The 19,162-nt window shown below is 48.6% G+C and overlaps 1 protein-coding gene across 1 annotated transcript in view; it reads right to left on the minus strand.

Annotated features, from left to right (window-relative positions):
* Window positions 1-19,162, minus strand: part of ARFGEF3 (ARFGEF family member 3) — a 68,937-nt gene that overhangs the window by 29,032 nt on the left and 20,743 nt on the right. The window contains exons 7-14 of the mRNA XM_045294592.1: window positions 14,398-14,505; window positions 12,933-13,148; window positions 11,713-11,823; window positions 9,072-9,222; window positions 5,777-6,097; window positions 4,860-4,993; window positions 3,982-4,127; window positions 1,632-1,811 (exon numbers count right to left, since the gene is read on the minus strand). Of these exons, the coding sequence (XP_045150527.1) occupies window positions 1,632-1,811; window positions 3,982-4,127; window positions 4,860-4,993; window positions 5,777-6,097; window positions 9,072-9,222; window positions 11,713-11,823; window positions 12,933-13,148; window positions 14,398-14,505 (1,367 nt within the window). The remainder of the gene's footprint in view (window positions 1-1,631; window positions 1,812-3,981; window positions 4,128-4,859; window positions 4,994-5,776; window positions 6,098-9,071; window positions 9,223-11,712; window positions 11,824-12,932; window positions 13,149-14,397; window positions 14,506-19,162) is intronic.

Raw genomic sequence — 19,162 nt, forward strand, 5'->3', positions numbered from 1 at the left:
CCTGTGGGTTTCCGAGAATGGAAATCTTTACAGGAGCAGAAAGCCTCCTCTTGCTCCCTGGGAACAGCTGGGGGTGCACGCTGCTGATGTGGTTAGCAGTCGACACGCACCCACTGTACCAGCAGGGCTGCTTCTGAGACGCTACCGTTCATGAGGCTTTCTAGACTCAGGTCCTTTCACGAGATGGAAAACTTGCGAGTGACTTTCTCACCCTCGCCCTTGGCTTGACTTTTATTTTTTCACTTTGTATTGTGGTCTGAATGAAAGTCTACAGAGCACAATGGTTTCTCACTCAACAATTCAGACATATTTTGTCATGTGACATTGATGGCTGTCCCCAAGGTCACAGCACGCCTCCCTCTTCCTCCATGCGTTCTATCCTATGGCGGCCTTCTGATCTTCTTCCTGTGACCAACGCTGATCCCCTTGCCCCCCTTTTTAAAAAGTAGTTTTCTTGATAGAATATTCACGTATCACACACTTACACAGTTAAACCACGTCTAAAAGGAGTTGTATCTACTTCTTCCCAATTGGCTCTAATGCTTCTTCCCCTCAAATGGGGCTCTTCGGATCCCTAAGGGTTGCTTGTTCTAAACATTATTACAACTCCTCAGCATTTTAGCTTTGTAGGCTGTCCTATAGCTAAAGCTTGAGCCTTGGCGTGAGTTTAGTTAGTCTTTTTCTTTTTAAAGTATCTTTTGCCAAAGTTTTAAATTTGGGGGAAGTCTAATTCATCAATTTTTCTTTCTATGGATTATTTCTAAGAAATCTTTGCCTGGCCCAGTCTCAAAGATGTTCTCTTATGATTTCTTCTGGAAAATTTAGAAAATGAGAATTTTATAGTTTTAACTCTTTAAGTCTGTGATTAACTTTGTTTTTGTTGTTGTTGTTATTGGGTGTGTGTGTGTGTGTGTGTGTGTGTGTGTATGGTGTGAGGTAAAGGCCAGAGTTAGTTTTTAGTGTGGATATTGAAGCCCTGTTTGCTGAAAACACTGTCCATTTCCACAGAATTGTAATGGCATCTTGGTAAAAGATTTGATTATAAATTCACATTTATATGTGAATTTACTTCCATACACACTATTCCATTGATCTGCATATCTATTCTTCCACCAACATCACACTCCCTTGATGATAGTAGGTGATGTCAGCACCAGAGACTGCCTCAATTAGGAGAAACTGTCATTTAAAAAAAACACTGAGCTTTCCCCATCCAGGAACATGGTATCTTTCCTAAGTTATTTGGTTCTTCTCTATCTTCTCTCAACAACATTCTGTTGTTTTCAGTGTCCAAACTGAATTTCTTTGCTTAAATTTTTTCTTAGCTATTTTTATTATGTTTCATGCTCTTTTTTATAATTTCTTTTTGAGTCTATTGGAATTCAGTGAAAATCGGTATGCCGATTCTATATCCAGTCACTAGCTAATCTCATTAGTTCTAGCAATTATTTTTGGTACATTCCTTAGGGCTTTCTATTTGTAAAATCGAGTGGTCTGTGTGTTAAAGTTTTACCTCACTTTGCTTTGTCTCAGGTCCCACGGAGGAGTTTTATAAGAAGCAAGCGGACAGAGCTCGAACAACAGTGTCCGCTGCTGCGCTCCACAGACGTTTACTCGAGGGGCACACTCACCTGGTCTTGGACATCCTCATCACACAGCTCCAGCTGCATGATCCGCTCAAACGGCCGGAAGAGCGCCTCATTGAAGTGGAAATGCGGCGGCTCCTTCCAGTCAGTGAGGACCTCCGTCAGGATGTCATGGATGAAGGAGACGGCTTTCTGAGACACAGGCCTCTCCCTGTGGCAAGCCGCCTGCAAGAGTCATGGGAGAGGGAGGAGCCAAGTCAGGTTTTGGTATCTGAAGGATGAACCAACCAACCAACCAACCAACCAACCAACCAATTTGTTGTTGCCAATTAGGTGAACATTTACAGAGTATATCATGGGCTTTACATTCAACAACTCATACACATGTTGCTAACACACATCCACTGCCACCCTCTCAGGGTACCGTGGCCTATCCCACTTCCTCCTTTGATGTCCCGTGATGCATGGGGGTGAGAGCAGTTCTCATGGATCCAGCTGAGCGTGGAGCAGCACCTCGCCCTGACAAGGGGCTCCGTCCCATGATTCTATCCACCCCACTTCTTCCAGGGAGAGAGGGCCAGACCCTCCTGTGTGTCAATTTATGCCCCGCCCCCATTTAAACTTCCCAATCAAGAGTTTTCCCAAACCTAACAATTTGCCACGCCCCTGAGGGTATAGGCATGCAGGGTTTCTTTGTTTCCCTCTCTACCTCACTCTCTTTCTCACTCAGGTCTGGGCTCCTGCTCGCTTGCCTCTGTCTCTCTCTCTAGTTTATCTTACTCCTGCTTGCTCTCACCTGAGGCTATTCTGATACCTGTTTCCCAGGTCTCCCTTCACTCTGCTTCTTTGCTCTCCCTTCTAGTATGGAAAAACTTCGAGGGTCGTATTTCCCAGTAAAGCCTGTTAATCAATACTCACTTGCCGTCCCAGTCTGTAATTTCTATCAAGTTCAAGTCTGTTTGGGAGGGGGGTGGGGTGTCTACTAGTTTCGACCCAACTATTTGGAGTTCTCTTCCACATTTTCCTCCCACTCCATCCAGGGCCTTCTGTGATCCTTTCCTGAAGGATTTTCTAACCCACCAGGGGGTTATAAGGCAGGGATCACAAATATTCCAAGGGATAAGTATAGATGAGCTGCATACTTCATGGCATTTTTAATAATGCAACCAAGGGATCAGAAATAACCCGGTCACATGAATGTTTGGGAACAATAAGTGTTTTTAGTAATGTCACTCTCCCCTACGTGATATGACCGTTTTCTTGGATGGTAGATATGTGGGGGCTATGAGACATCAGAAACTTGTCCAAGAGGTAGGTGTTCACGATCTTATTTCTCAGCTTTGTCCCAAAGGGCAATCAGAGGAGTCTTGGCTCCCCTGGTGGACCAATTGCAACAAAAGCTCCAATGGACCCGTCCCTCCTTGTATCCCCGCCCTGCAACAGTCTTCTCCACTCTGACCCTGAGCCTGCCTGCGTGACTTGCTTTGAGCAACTGAACAAGTGCAAACATTCGTAAACAGAGACCTGAAGAGTACTTGGGATTGAGGGTTGCCCTTGCAATTCTTTGGAAGCCTGTGGCTGTCAGGTGAACAAGCTTGCGCTAGCCTGCTGGAGGAGGGGAGAGGGACGGAGACGTCCACTCGCCCACCCAAAGCTGTCACAAACCATGCAACCTCACTAACACGGGCAGCTGAGATTAGCCAAACTTGGTTTAGTCCAGAGGCATGGGCTGTTGAGCCCAATTCAAACTCTGACCCACAGAATCACAGCTAAATAAAAGGCTATTGTTTTAAGTCTTTCAGCTCTGTGGGTGGTTCATTTTATCTCTAGCGGAGAGAAGCTGAAGAGCTGTACAAAACTAGGTATGGCTGTCAACAAGGTAACCATTGTTCTCATCCGCCAAGAGGAGGAGCCACCAGTCACCATTGATTGAGATGTTTTAGATGTAAAATTGTGATAGAAGGATTCAGCTGTTTTAATTTTCTTGGGAAAACCAAGATGTATGGTTTCCCTGCTGAGAGATTGAGTAGATGTAGCTTTCAGAAATGAGAGACTGACAGGAACAGAAGGTCACATCTACAAAGGAAGATACCAGGAACTATCTCCTTTTATTTCGGCTCTAGGTGTAGGTGGAGAGCCAGTCTCAGAGAATGGAAACGTGACCGTGAAAGGTAGCTGAGTTAAGAGGAGGGTAACGCTGTCCATCTGGAGGATTTTTTTTAGATGTCCTAAGGAATAATCAAAGAACAATGAGAATTGGGGCAGGAGGAGAGGAAGATTTCCCTTGCACTGTCACCAGAACCCGGATGTCTCTGCCATGGAGGTCCCCAAACCAGTGGGTGTTTGTAGAGCAGGTCCGGCAGTTCTGGCCGCTACCCATTTTCCAGGTGCTCACCTCCACCAGGTGTGGGGCCACCAGGCTCCAGCACCGCATCACATGGAGCAGGGGACGCGCTTTGCTCCGCACGATCCTCAGCATGGCGTCTCCCAGACGGAACAAGTGGAGGGCACTTTTTCGGTCCTGGGTGGATTTCACTTCTCCTACAGGAGAGCAAGACCATGGATGTCATCCAATCCCAACTCAGAATCATTGGACCTAGTCACAGAGGGGATGGGAACCTGGGGGCACAGTTCCAACCAGAGCTTTCCTTTGAGGAATCTCTGGAATTCCAGAGATCCTCTGGAAGTCCGAGGGGCCCTGGGAGATTGGCTTGCTATAGCTAAGATGGTATCAGCTGTTTAAACAGTGGTGGAGAAAGGACGATGGTTCCCAGGTTAGAATCTGCACTAAGGATCCAAAGGGCACAAGCGTTGCACTTAGACCTTCAGGTTCCCCAGGATGGAAGCGTTTGTGGAGCCATCCTTCCATTTCCTTAAAGAAACATTAGCTGCTCTGCTAGTTGGCTGATCTGAGGTGAGTGGTCGGGTTTATGATATAGACAAAGGCTCCAACCTTCATGGGAAGCACCTGTGGTAGCAGCTACATCACAAAACGTAACAGAACCACTATTCCAGTGCCAGTGGGAATACCTGCAGCAGTGGCTCGATCGACAGGCTACAATGTAAGGACTGTGAGGCTGGCGTAGGACTGGGTCTCTCAGAGGTGGAACTGACACGATGGCATCTCCCAACCCCAACAGAGCACGTGGCACTCCATCAGAGCGATGGGGCACAAGGGAGTGTGGGCGTCATGCTTCACGGTGCCGCTGGTCTCCGAGGCGCGGGCGGTCTCCTACCCCCCTCATGGTGCAATTTCCCGAGGGCAAGAATTACCTGGCATGGCCAGAGAGTAGTCGACAGTATCCGTCACCGAGTGGAAAAGCTGGGACTGCGAAGCTTTCTTCAGCTGGTAGAGAAAACCTCCCAAAGCCATCAGGTTCAATTTATCTGTAGCTTCTTCAAAGAGCCTGGATGCACACACACACACACACAGATCCATTACTTGGAAAGAAATCAGCAGAGTCTTTATGGCAGAATGATTATGGTAATTTGTGTGCTGTGATTAATGAAAACACGATGCAGACAGTCTAAACAAACGCATGGTACGATGTACCTATTATTACTGGGTACAAGAGTCTGCTTTATCCACTAGATTTTCACTTCAAGGGCACCAGCCACATTAAAAAATAAAACATAAAAAACATCCCGTCACTCCTAGAGCCCCACTTAGACTGTGGTATATTCAAGTGTCTGATCAGAAACCGGACTACAAAATTGGATCCTTCCCAGAAAATGTGTGACTGGGAACAGAACCCCGGAATGAGCTCTGACTTCTCAGCTATTAAAAAAAACCAGTGAATTCAAGGGGGCTTGTGTTTGGTGCCAGCTGGGGATCAGAACACTTGGCTTGGCTCTGAGGAGGATATAAATGTAGCGAAAGGCTGCATCTAGGGCACCGTCTAGAAATGGGGCCTGGCTGACCACATGCCCAGCCGTTCTACACTCCAAGCTCTGGGCAGAAGGGAACTCCCATATCTATTGGGCGGAGCTTTCACCAGGTGGCCTGGCTCCTAGTCCCTTAAGGAACATGTCATTGCAAATGTGGTGGCACAGAAATACGCTTGAGAGGGGCCCCAGTGGACCCTGGGGGCCACAATGGATAGGAATCCTGGGTGTGGGTGTTGCTAATAGGTCACAGTCCCCAGGGGCGGCCCATCCCGGGTGTGCATAGGGGGGCACGTCCCACTCACCTGTCAGCCTGCGTGGAGAGGGCGAGCACGGCCTTGGCGGCACTGCCCCCAGTCATGAGGCTGCCACCTCGGAAGTCAGAGGCCCGGCCACGGCTGCCTTCTCTGACGAGCTCCTGGATGGAGAGGGGCTGTATGACAGGGGCTGGGCTCAGGGAGCTCCCCTGTTGCAGGCTCAGCTCCTGGAGTGAGTCCTGACACTCAAGGTCCCCGAGAAGTCCAGTGCTGCCCGGTGCCTTGTGGGGCTGGCTGATGGTCAGAGGGGGCTGTGCGGTGCCATCGCTGAAGTGGTTGTGCTCCAACGTGCCCACGTACTCACACACCCTGCAGAGATCACAGACAAGCAGCTGGTGGGTACCGCTGCTCAGTCCTGCTGGCTCCCCAAGTCCCTGACAGACACAGAGGAAACGCAACCAGCTGTCCGCCACCCCAGATCCTCGACTACCCTAACACGGACAGACCATTCCGCCCCGCCCTCCCTGCACTGTCTCTTCCCTGTACCTGTGCTTTTATTCTCTGAGTCGGATTAGGTAAGTCCCCAGGTAAGGATTCCATGGATTCTCAACCCCTATCGTGGGGAAGGCAGCAAGATTCATCTGCCTGGTCTGGTCTAGCTCCTGGGCTTTGTGAAGCTTTGGCTGGTTGAGCTAGTTTCCTAAGGGATCTCTCTTCCCCCACACAGCTTCCACTCAGGAGTTGGGAGCATTGCTTATTCTGGGTCCTAGAATAACTGTGTGGCTGGTAGGCAGCCTTCTGGCCACAGTGGGCCCCTCTCAGGGGTCTGCCCAGCCACACAGGGCTTGGCCCTGGTTGTACCATATGACTCATGTTAGCTGAGACCGATGACGTCACTCAATCATGGCAAACACAGCGACTGAGACAATACCAACTGCCAACTGATTGTTCCCTTTAGACCTTGGGGCTAAAGTGGTCCAGAAGAGGCCACCTCTCTCAGAGTAAGTCCAGTTACTGGTAAAGACCACCCTTGATAGTCCACCATGCTGTTCCATCAGCAGGGGAAATGCCAGGCCTATACAAACTGGGCACAGTTTCAGCCTTTCCCTGCCTCTTCCCTGAGACAGCGGTAGGGAGCAGCAGGTCACAGACCTCCACCACCACCCCCATTCTGCTCCAGGTGAATCATCCTGGTCCTCTCCCACGCGCCTCTCAAGACGGGGTTTTCATCCTGTGAGTCAGCTGTGTGCTTTTCTCTCTTTGAAACGTGGCAATTTACTCATAGTTACATTGCCTTTAAGGAGCCCTAGTAACATAGGAGTTATGTATTGGGCTTTGAAATGTAGCTTCAGCAGTTTGAAACCACCAGCCGCTCCTCAGGAGCAAGATGAGTTACTGTCTTGGAAACCCACAGGGGCAGTTCTACCCTGTCCTGCAGGGTCACCATGGCTCATAATGGATTTGATGGCAGTCAGTTTGGAGTTGATGTTTACTTTAAGAGGCCTAATGGCAATGGAGGCTAGGCAATGGGCAGTTAACCACCAGGTTGGCGGTTCAAATCCACCAGTAGCTTCTCAAGACAAAGATGAGGCCATCTGCTATTGTGCAGATTTACAACCTTGGAGACCCTTTATAACAGTGGTTCTCAATCGGTGGATTGCGACCCCTTTGGGGGTTGAACGACCCTTTCACAGGGGTCACCCGATTCATAACAGTAGCAAAATGATAGTGATGAAGTAGCAACAAAAATAATTTTATGGTTTGGGGATCACCACAGCATGAGGAAATGTATGAAAGGGTCGAGGCATTAGGAAGGTTGAAGCCACAGCTCTATAAGGTTATGTGACCCCGTGGCAGGGGATTTTTTGCTATGTCCACCAGTGGTTCAAATGGCCAGCTGCTAACTCAGCGGTTGGCAATCTGAACCCACCGGCGGCTCTATAGGAGAAAGATGTGGCTGACTGCTTCCATGAGGATTCCAGGAAGTTCTAGTTTGTCTTATCTGGGCACTGTGAGCCAGAATCAACTTGACCTCAGTGGGTTGCTTTCTCCTATTTACTTTGAAGGAGCCTTGGTGGTGCAGTGGTGAAGCACTCAATGCGAACCACCCACCCTGCAGCTCTGTGGGAGAAAGATCTAGCAACCTGCTCCTGCCAGAGTGATTACCTGGGAAACCCAATGGGCAGGTTCTACCTGGGGTCCCAGGGAGTCACAATGGACTTGTTAACTCCTGCAGCAGCAAGGACAGGTGTACTCTGCAGGTGCCCACCTGGTGTTCTCGGTGGGTTGTGAGCCCCCGAATGCTGCTCTGGGTCATCCAGCCAGTACCTGCCCCTCCTGCCAGCCCCCACCTGTGCCTGCATCTTGCGGCAGTACCCCCTTGTGCCCACCCTAATGGCCGTGCTTGGGAGACATGGTCTCGGTCTGTGTGTTAGTTGGAGGGGAGGAGCTGGGGCTCTGGGGTTATGTGGGGGTTTCACCTTAAAGACAATGACTATGGAATGGACTGGGGTTTTCTTTTGACGTTGGTTCTAAAATACTTAGTCAAGTTGTTGGCATTTCTTTGGAATGGATGTCCCATTGTCTGCTTTTCCTTTGCCAACCTAAATTTAAAATCGCATCTTAAAAAAAATCATTTTATTGGGGGCTCTTAGAGCTCTTATAACAATCCATGCATCAATTATATCAAGCATATTAGCATCTTGTTACTTCATGAATCCATACAAGCTATCTAAAACCTGCCTTTAAGCAAAAGAGGATAAGAAACAGAGTGATGTTACAGGAGCTCTGGGGGTGCTGCTGAGGGAACTGCCATCGGTTGGCAGTTCAAACTTAGCAGCTGCTGCACCAGAGAGAGATGAGGCTATCTGTCCCCGTCGAGACTTACAGCCTTAGGAACGTGACAGAGTAGCACTAGAAGTTGGAATCGACCCATTGGCTGTGAGTTTGGCTTTGGGGTTTAATGTCAGACCATGGAGACATGGCCGGCTTTTAGATCCACAAAGTATTCACTCAACTGGTAAGTGTTGGCCATTCACTCTTTAAGACAGTGGCATCTCTTCCTTGTTATACGATACAAGTGCCTCTCACAGCAGACGTCAGTGGATAGATCACCATTCCCCTCCTTCAGCTCTGCCATTTTGTTCTTTGAACCGTTCACTGAGCACCACCAACCCCCCACCACCCCCCCACACACACTTGGAGTCTGGTCAAACTTGGTGAATGATCATCAAGGATTAAGTGGCCGGCTGATTCTCACGTCCACCCCTCCTCCACCCACAGGCTTCCCAAGCAGGGCCAGTGCTATTTGGGGTGGGTGGGGGTAAGGAATCCCGCCATGCACCTGAACACGTGTGGCCAGCAGTCCGGGTTGTGGCTCCCCATCTCCAGGCCCACGCTGAGGATGGCATCCATGCACAAGACGTGGGCCGTGTGCAGCCACACCCCCTGCACCTTCCCCATCTGCTCCAGTTTCTGCTCCACTTTCAGTTTCACTGTGCCAGAAAGACATCGATGAACACACAGTCCGAGTGAGGGAGACAGAAAGGGAGAGAGAAAGGGTGAGAATGAAAGGCTGTGTTGGCATGCAAGGGCAGGGGAAAAAAAGAACTGCACGGGCAGCAAGCTCCACCCCACTCCCTACCCCCCATGGCAGGTCCCTATGGTCCACAATGTCAAATCCCAAGCCCATGGGCCCCACAAGCATGGGGGAACCCCAGATGCGTGGCTTCAGAAGCTGGTGAGTGGGGAGCAGGTGGGGGCTGAGCGCCCATCAGGCTCAGGCATAGCAGTGAGGATGGGCTTCACGGACCATCTGCAGCTACACCTATCGGTGCCCAGATCTTTCACTAGGCCCCACCCTCAGGACTAAAGCAGTCCTGCAGGAGGATTCTCGGTGCCGGCAAGTTCGCCATGTCGGCAAGCTCCCCTAGGGCCGTGCTTCCATGACGGTGATCATGAAAGTGCCTGGCTGGCTGCCTGCTTTAGAACCGAGCAGGTCGTTGCTTCTCTCCCTGAGTCTGTGTTTGCACTTGTGATCTCTAAATAACCCTTCTCCATCGTCAAAGACTGAGGAAGAGAGGATGCCGAAGGTGATGGAAGGTGCAAATGATGCCCAATGGCGAGTCAAGGCCAAAGGTCGCAGCGTCCCCTGGTGAATACAGGTTTTAGGCCATTAGAAGATGGGAGGCTAATTGAGTGATAGCCCACATCCCCAGAACAGAGCAGGCTGACCTCAGTGGATTCTTTGAATCTGACAAAAAGGGCAAACGGATTTTTAACTAACGTCCTGCTTCATGAATGCGATATAGGTGTATGTATCTATACTCTAAACAATAGTTGGAACCTTAACATTTCTTTTGTTTAAGAACTATGAACGTAAAGATATTTATGTAGTTTGGTGGTTATAAATGGCTCTTCTGGTACATAAACAAGCACATGACTGAATGCCTAAAAGTTGGTGGCTCCATCCCACTTAGAGAGGGCCCTGGGAAGATAAGGCTGGTGACGTGCCTCCCAAGGACGCAGCCACGACACGCCGGCAGGGTCAGAACCCACTTAGCAGCGTCTAGGCTGGGATCAGGGGGTTGCTGATGGTGGCGAATGCTTTCACAAATGTCCGCAAAACCGTGAGAGTCCGTAAAGGGACTATGTGGGACCTGCTTTCACTCCAATGAGTCTCTAGCTAGAACCCAACTGTGGGGAAAACTGAGCCCACCATTTCTTTCAGCTCAGAATGTACACTTCTGTCCTCAGTGAGCTCACACATCTGACACAAAGTTATGAGTCAGATATAAAAGTCTGAGAGGCAGGCACGCTACGAAGGTTCTAGGTCATGCGTGCATGTTTTAACTGTGTCTTTACACTCACTGGGGGGCTGCAGAAAAGTAAGTTCTTTCAGTAACACACTTTCCTAAGTTTCCTTAGGGTCGCCTGGAAACAAACAAACAAAAGATCCAGTCAGGACCCCGGCTTCCAAGGGGATCTCCGTGGCCAGGTACAGACAGGCAGAGAGGTCAGCTCAGAAGGTCAGGACAGCGGCTTTTTGGGTGAAATTGCAAAGGAGTCATCTTGAGAGCTTTTCCGTCCAGACACGGCCCCCACAGGAGCGTCTTGGGACGCAGTCTGAAGAGCGGAAACCGCACCGGTGAGCACAAGGTTAGGACAGTCGTTCCATCAGGACCACGCACCTCCTCTGTCTTCCAGGGTAGCAAGGACTTCACTGGGGGTAGGTGAGCGGGGGGAGGTGTCTAACCCCATCCACAGCCCTGAGATGGCCTTGTCCCCGACTCATGATGTGAGTCCTGAGGATGTCCGGATGGCCGTGCCGACATGGTGCACGTTGCAACGTGCGGAACTCTTCCGGGAGGTGCAGAGGCCTAGCTGGAGATGTTGAGAAGCAACAGCTTCAGACATCGGTGTTTCTCAATATCGTCAAGGTTTCTAGGATTTAATAGTGATACCTCTAGACTTATCCTCGTCAAAGAATGATTTGGACTGAGCTTTTCAGTTGTCTCTTTATAGCTAGATGATGATCAGCTTTAATGACTAAGATAAAGAGTTTTCACCTCTCCCCATTGGCACTCCCCATCTCTTTGGTTTCCCCTTCCAGGACCCTGGCCCTTCTGCCTCTTCCTTTACACGTGAAGTGCACGAAGCCCCAAAGCCAGTTGGTCGGTGGAAACTGCTTCTCGGGGTGGGCCTTCTAGGGTCCCACTGGACTCCTGTCAGCAGTCAACTGCACTTCCTGTGCCATCAGGGCCTAGCGTTTCCCTCACTACCTAAGGGGTCTCCTTTAGGGCCAGCCACGTAAACCAGATCCAAGAATGTGGTCCACATGGGATCCTGTCATGGGAAGCGTACATGGGCACACCACGTGATCACACCCAGAATGAAGAGCAGTGTCTGCTAGCAGGTGTGGGCGTGCACAGGGGTGCCCACGCCACCTACAACACACTGGGTGACTCTGGCCCTTCCGCTGTTACCTTGTGTGATGGCATCGCTGGGTTCTTGGACTTCACGCTCTTCTTTCTCTTCCTGGACACAGGAAGCAGCTGCCATCTGAGCCAGCGCCGAGGCGCAATTCGCGGCGACTCCTGCAGAGGAAGCAGCCACTCTTCATTGGGTTCAGCTGCTTTCTGTTCACCCAGCAGGAACCTTTTCAAAAGACCCACTTCCCGGGAGGGTCATTGACACTGTGTTCAAGGAGCCCCGGGAGGCAAACAGTTAAGGCTTGAAACCCCCCAACCCCACCCCCGGCAAAGGGGTTCTGTCAAGATTTCAGCCAGGAAAACCCTACGGGGCAGTTCCGCTCTTTCATATGCAGTCAGGATGGGTGGACAGTGATCTGACGGCCCTGTTAGTGCTGGCAGTTGAATCACTGGTCACTCTTTGGGTGAAAGACAAGGCTGTCTGCTCCTATACAGATCTAGTCCACAGTATCAACATCCTACTTCTGCGAGACAGGGGTCTTAAAGGTTCCTGGACCACTCATAAGGTACAACAATTGGGCTCTCCCTGCCTGGAGGAAACTGACACACGAAAACGGACACACAGAAACCATTACTCCAATGGATGAATGGGCCATACAAATACTAGCATCCTTGTCTGGAGACAAGAAGAACTAAATGGCGCCCGGCTAACAACTGAACTGCTCTGCGGAATGGCACGGGAAGTCTTGAACTGAGTGGGACAAAGATGTCGTACAAAGCTCCACCCATGAAGGAGATGGGGCTTGCTGGTTGGATAAAGACTGGTGGAACCCCTGAGCCTATGGTCCTCGGTCACCTGGAACTGAATTCACCCCTGTGGCTCATTTTCAGACAAACAAAAGGGGAAAGTACACCAGTGCTACTGATGCACGCGTACCTTAGAATAACCAATGGCTCCTTGGGGCCAAGGGGGCAGTATTTTTCAAACCAAAGGACAACGTTCAGAAGGGCTGGGAAAGGAGCCGGCGTGGAGATGGGAAACACAGGGACGAAGCGGGACTGTAACGAACGAGATGAAGGAGAGTGTGTGTGCATGGCCGAATGGTAAACGGACTATCTGCTCTGTGCCCCTTCACCAAGGAAATTTTTACAAAAGGCTTAGTCTCGCTAGGAGTGAGAATCAACTTGGCGGCAGGGAGTTAACAAGCACAACACTGTGTCCTGTGGGAATATGCCCTGGGCCAGGGCTCAGGGAGCACTCCCCCCAGGGGTACCTAGGGCGCAGCTCAGCCTCGCAGCCTTCCGCAGCCCATCCAGGCTCATGCAGATGGCATCCCGCTCCTTTTGGTTCTGCTCTTGGATGCCTTCAGCTCCCAGGATGAAGGCCAGGCCTTTGGAGCTCCCGGCCATCCGGCCAGTCAGAGGGGTAGACAGGGTATCGATCAAGTTCTTCCAGCAGCCAATCAGAACATAGCGAGCGAACGCCACACCTAACACATGAAGGGACATGGGTTACTTTCCGGAGACAACATCACCTGGCAATGAATGGCATGCGATTCTTTGACCCTGACCTTACCCAGGCTAGTCTCTGGACTAGCTGAAAGCAGTGTCAATTTCTTGGGTTATCATCAAGCTCATGTACAGGTACACAGATCATTTTATGTAGGTGTGTTTGACACGAACGTGATTATACCATTTGTACAGGTGTTTTACACTTGTATTTTCCCCCTTTGTGTTTCTCATTTAATAACCTGAATATCTGTCCAGGTTTTAGGACAACTAAATTATTTTTTATAGTTACATAAATTTTCCATGATTTATTTTGATCACCTACAGGTGCATTTTTAAAATAAAAATAAGCTTTAAATCAGAATATATGGGACGTTATGTGGTATAATCATTCACTCAAACACTGTAGGGAGGAATTTAAATAGAATGATCATTCACCCACCTAATCTTGGTTTTACTTTTGAGACAGAAAATTCCCCGTATAGACTCATGTATAAGCCGAGTTTTTCAGCACATTTTAATGCAGTTTTTGTGGTAAAATTAGGTGCCTCGGCTGATATTTGGGTCAGCTTATACTTGCGTATACACGGGTAGTTCTGCTTTCTACCTCAGTCAGTCAAATATTTGGTTCTCGGGACAGCACCGACACTTTAACGTGGGGTGTTTCAGTATGGTGGCGTTTTCTCTTTGCATTTAATCATTTCAGCCACTGGGTGAACATCTTTTCCAAAAGGGCCCAGCTCTTCCCTTTCAGATCCAGCAAATACACAATGTCCATTTGGCTTTCCGAGGTTTTCCCTTGAAGGCTTTTCTAACCGCTTTGTGGATTCTTTTATTTTATTACTGGGTTGGGATTTTTGTTCTCATTTTAACAAGTCCCAAAGCAGTTAATCTTTCTTTGAATTCTCATCTTTCCTTTTTGCTATGTGATCAAGCATCGTGTGATTGTTTTTCATGACACCGCTAATACAATCAAATTAGCCACACCGGGCATGGTCAGCTCTACCACGGGAGGTCGCAGTCAATGGCTGGCATTGGCTGGTGTTTCGCTCTGTGCATATCACTCATGCATGTTACAGCAAAGCTGGGTGAGGCTCAGGAACTTTACTTTCCCTACCCAGACAAAGCCTCAATTCATGTATGTCACCACAAAAAGCCGCTCCACGCTATCTTAATGGCTGGCAGCACATGCTCGGTGTGTGTTCAGACCGCGAAGGCCCACGCCGTTACCTGCCACTGTGGAGTCATCAATCCTCCTGCTCTGGGTGAAAGGAGACTCTGCAGACGCCGAGGCCATCAACTGGCCCCCGATCGCACTGCTCTCCAAGCCGTCAATATCTGCCAAGGAAAAAGAAGAAGGGCTTCCCGAAGCGAAACACCGCTTTCAAGACAGAGCAAGCTAGCAGCCGCCCCGCTGGCTGTGTTTATGGTACAGGTACTTGTTGTATCTGTGATGCAACCCTGTGCTAGAATTTTATAATCAAAAGAAAAAAAATCCACCCAGTCCACTTCCCTTTCCTAACCAGGGAATGTTTGTGGTCTATTTTTCATTTGGAAAAAAAGGGGATGAATTTGTCTCTGTTATTAGAAAAATCTATTGATTTATAATATTTAAATCTTTGGATACCCCTCTTATTCCAAAGCCTGGCGCTATTCCCAACTTGTATTCACTTTAAAACATGGCTCTCCGGTGCTCTAACTCGACACAAATGCATTTGTTGGCAAATAAAATATTCATGTCCAGCGTACCCAAATGCAGGTCCTCGTTCAGAGCTTCTGCATAAGGATTACTAAGACAATGAAGCTCCTTGGTGACATAATCCTAGACTCTGATTCCAATGCGGAAGAACAAGACCTTGGAAATAACATTTTACAATTTTCAAAGTGTTCTCCCATACTGCTTCTTCATTTGATTTTTCTAATGTCTCGAGGGAGCCAGGGAAGGACTGTTTTTCCCAACTTCTCCAAGGGGAAACTATTCATGCAGGTTAGGTAAATTGCTCAATGTGATACGGCTGGAAATGGAAGGCATTCTTATTTGTATTCACACCAGTAATTCGGGTCTCTCCCCACAGCTCTCATTTCTAGTCTGATGTGGGATTCTAATCCTTCTCGTTTAAAGTTGCCTAAAACAAAATCTCATGGCAAGAGATCAGCATGGAGTTGTGGAGGTCAGCTTCGGCCTTGTTCCGACAATTCAGTCATCATGTAAAGGAAGTTCCCACCTTCCGCGGTATCCTATTCCCTGGGCCTCCAATTCCTGGTATGAGGGAAAGAACCACTGGAGCAGAGACCATGAAATCAAATCATTAGATGCAACTAATATACTTGAATGCACCGCACTGGGGGAGAGGGAGGGAAGGGCCCTGTCTGTAGAACTTCTCCATTGCTACAATATAATTTCTCTGCCTGGAATTTGTAAATCATTTTACTATAGCGTCTGTGTTAGTCTGGGTTGATTAGAGAAACAAATCCACAGATAGTCATATATGTTTGAGAGAGTTTTATATAAAAGACAATTGTATACTGAGAAAACATCCCAGCCCAGTCCAGATCAAGTCTGTAAATCCCATATTAGCCCTTATGTCCACTACCAGTCTGCAAATTCCTCTTCAGACTCATGCGACACATGCTGTGACGCTGAATGCAGGAAGATCACAGCCAGTGGGTGGAAAGTCTTGCGGATACAGTGGCAGTGGAAGCATCTCAGTGCTGGCAGGGGTCTCCACATGGCTCCTCCAGCTCCAGGGCTCTGGCTCTATCAATGTAGCATCACGTGGCTTGTCAACAGGAATATCTCACAGGGAGAGTGTGTATGTGTCCCACCTCAGGCAAGCTATTTGTCCCCGTAGCGCCTCCAAATGAGGTCATCAAGCTGCGACCTGATTGACAGGTTAGACCCCACCCCTTTACAAGTTGGCAGATTATGTAACTGCCACCGGGTCATGTCTTCTTCAGGCTTCCTTACTCAATGTCCAACTTCCACATGCACAACTGGTGTCAACTTGAGACTATGAAGAGCGAAGGGGTGGGGTTTAGCCTGTTAATCAGGTCATAGCTTGATTACCTCATTTGGAAGCATTAAGGAGATAAATAGCTCACATGGAGTTACACTGATGGAGCCAGAGCCCTGGAGCTGAAGGAGCCACATGGAGACCCTTACCAGCCCTGAGATGCTTCCACTGCCACTGGATCCACAAGACTTTCCACCCACTGGCCTGTGATCTTCCTTCATTTGGCGTCATTGCATGCATTGGTTGAGTCTGAAGAGGGATTTACAGACTGATATTGGACATTTGGGCTAAAATAGGACTTATGGACTTGATCTGAACTGGGCTGGAATGTTTTCTCAATATGCAATTGCTCTTTAATATAAAGTTCTTTCTTATACACAAATAAACGTGTCTCTGGATATTTCTCCAGTCCACCCAGACTAAAACACCCTGCTTTACTTAATTCTTTATATGATACATTCTACATTCTATTCTCTATGCCCATGATTATAACTCTTTTTGGAGAGAGTTTTCTGTTACAGGATTAAGGTGGGATATATTCCAAGTCTCCACCTCAGTGAAGGACATTACTCAAGTCACCACCTTTTGTTTCCTTGGGGGTACAGTTTGCTGAAAGCCACAGCCACACCTCCAGATAGCACTGAGTCATCACAGAAGCAGGGAGACAGATAGAAATCCCCGGCCCATCAGAAGAAGAGCCACCGGTGGAGCACAGTCAAGATCTTTGTCTGCAGCGGTAGAGGCTGAGGCCAGAAGCATCTGTGCCTGTGGCAAGGAGACCACGGGCAGAGCAAAGGAGGCAGGCCAAGATGAGAGACTGAAGCCAGGAGACCATGAGAGAACAGAGAAGCAGTGCCAAACCTGTGTGGCAAAGCACTGGAGAGACACTTGGCTCCTGGCTGTGGACTAATGGCTGCAATCTTACCGTTTCCCGATTCTGACTTGTGGTGACTGATCCCGACTGTTAGCTTCCCTCATAAAGCCCATGCACTGTGTGGATTGGTTGTGAGTTCTATGCGGCCCTCGCAATGGGTATCACGCCCAACAAAGAAGTAGAGGATCTTGGGAGGAATGGTTGGTGTCGAATAGGTAAAGAAAGATGGCGAGTGGAGGCATGCCTGACTTTTGCCCCGAGGCAACAGGCCGTGGGTTGCTGAGGAGCAGGATTTGCCTTCTCTCTTCTGTGGCCGGGGAGGTTAGAGATGACCTCCCTGCCATGTTCTCAAAAGGTAATGAGGTAGTTAGTTTATTGTGCCAGCCCGGCCGATAAACACATGGGGAATTAATTGAAGGGTGGAGAGATAAATGGCTTGGCGAGCCTCGCCTCTCTTGTCTCTCACTCTTTGATCATCGGACCAGTGTGCGGCTGCCTGGCTTGGTCTGTGCCTCAATGTGCAAGCTACACTACCTGTGGGACGCCTAACCTGTGGACCGTGTTGCTGTAATTTGACGTTCCTTCAAGACCTGCTTTGCCACACCATTGGAATTTACATCTCTTGAGCTGGGAGCTGACTGTTGGTGACCTGACTGACTGTTGGGGACCTGCCTTGCTGTTTGCTGCCTGTGCCTGGATAGCCTGATTCTCTCTACAGAGGACTACCCGGTGGCCCTCAAGACTTAAAGAACTGCCAGTGTCTCACAACTCTCTAACACATTTGAATTGTACTGAGCCATTTGTACTGCTTTATAATTTAACTGTTGATTTCTTGCGTTACATATCTATCTATCTATCTATCTATCTATCTATCTATCTATCTATCTATCTAATTATTAGCAATCTGGTTTTGTCTCTCTAGAGAACCCTAACACAGGTAATTAAAGAAAAATAAAGAAAAGGAATCACTCTTAAGAATCACGAGTGGAAGGTTTGATTCTTACTTTAACTTCTTTGCTTCTCGGGGTTAACATTCGTTTTTTCTCCAAGGCTCTCTTCAATTTCATACTTCAGGTCACAAACGAGCTCTCACCCCACTCTTCTCCGTCTCCTCTCTGCACTTGACACGGCTGGTCTCACTCTGTATTTCCAACCCCTGCTGGTCTGTTTGTCTTAACTGCCCGTCATTCTCATGGTTTCTTCCTTCCCCAAAGTCCTGTCCTACCCTCAAGGTTGCAAAGCAGCCAGGAACCTGTGTTCCCGAGTTTAAATCTTTTATTAAACACATTGATTTCGAATACCGTGACCATGAATATATTATTGAAAAGCTCTAATCCAGTTTCTTCATTCCCACAAAAGGGAAAATAAAAGCCCGGACTCTAGTCCACTGCAGGGCCTTCATCGCTACGAAGCACAGCCCGACGAGGACGCCTCAAGGACGAGAACTGCGCACACGCAAGCCTTTGACGAGTCGCGCTCTCTGGGCAATCTTGTCCCCGGACCTGCATCGCTCGCACCGCTGTGTAGCTAATTCACAAAGCTCTTTCTAGACATGACGATTCTCAGGCCCAAATGTCTAATGCTTCTTGAACCTCTTTAATTCAGAGTCCATATGTCCCAAACTGCCCAAGAAACATTACTTCCTATTTCTTTAAAGCTTGCCATCATTGGCTTCTATCTTTTGATTAAAAAACGGAATCCCACTTGGATCGTTCAGTAGCTGCCATGTCTTGTCAAGACTTAACAGCATCCTTCCTCTTTCGTTTTCTCTGCCCTGGCCCTGATTTTAGGCACTCACTGCTTTTACTTCAAAGAGGCAAGTCTCTTTGGCTTCTCTGCTTCGTCAGATTAGTTCTCAATGTTTACCTCTACACTCTCATGTGAAATTTCTAATAGTTAAATATAGGACTTAAAGCAACCCCTCTGGGGTCTCAGGGAGGAGATGTGCCAGACAGAGTACGATGTAGCAAAGATAAAAAATACAACTTTCCTCTAGTTCCTAAATGCTTCCTCCCCGTTCCCACTACCATGACTCGAATTCTACCTTGCAAGTCTGGCTAGACCAGAGGATGTACACTGGTACAGATAGGAACTGGAAACACAGGGA

Source organism: Echinops telfairi, unplaced genomic scaffold (assembly GCF_000313985.2).
Source record: "Echinops telfairi isolate 266 unplaced genomic scaffold, ASM31398v2 ScPeMD7_3533;HRSCAF=4204_0, whole genome shotgun sequence".
NCBI lineage: Eukaryota > Metazoa > Chordata > Mammalia > Afrosoricida > Tenrecidae > Echinops > Echinops telfairi.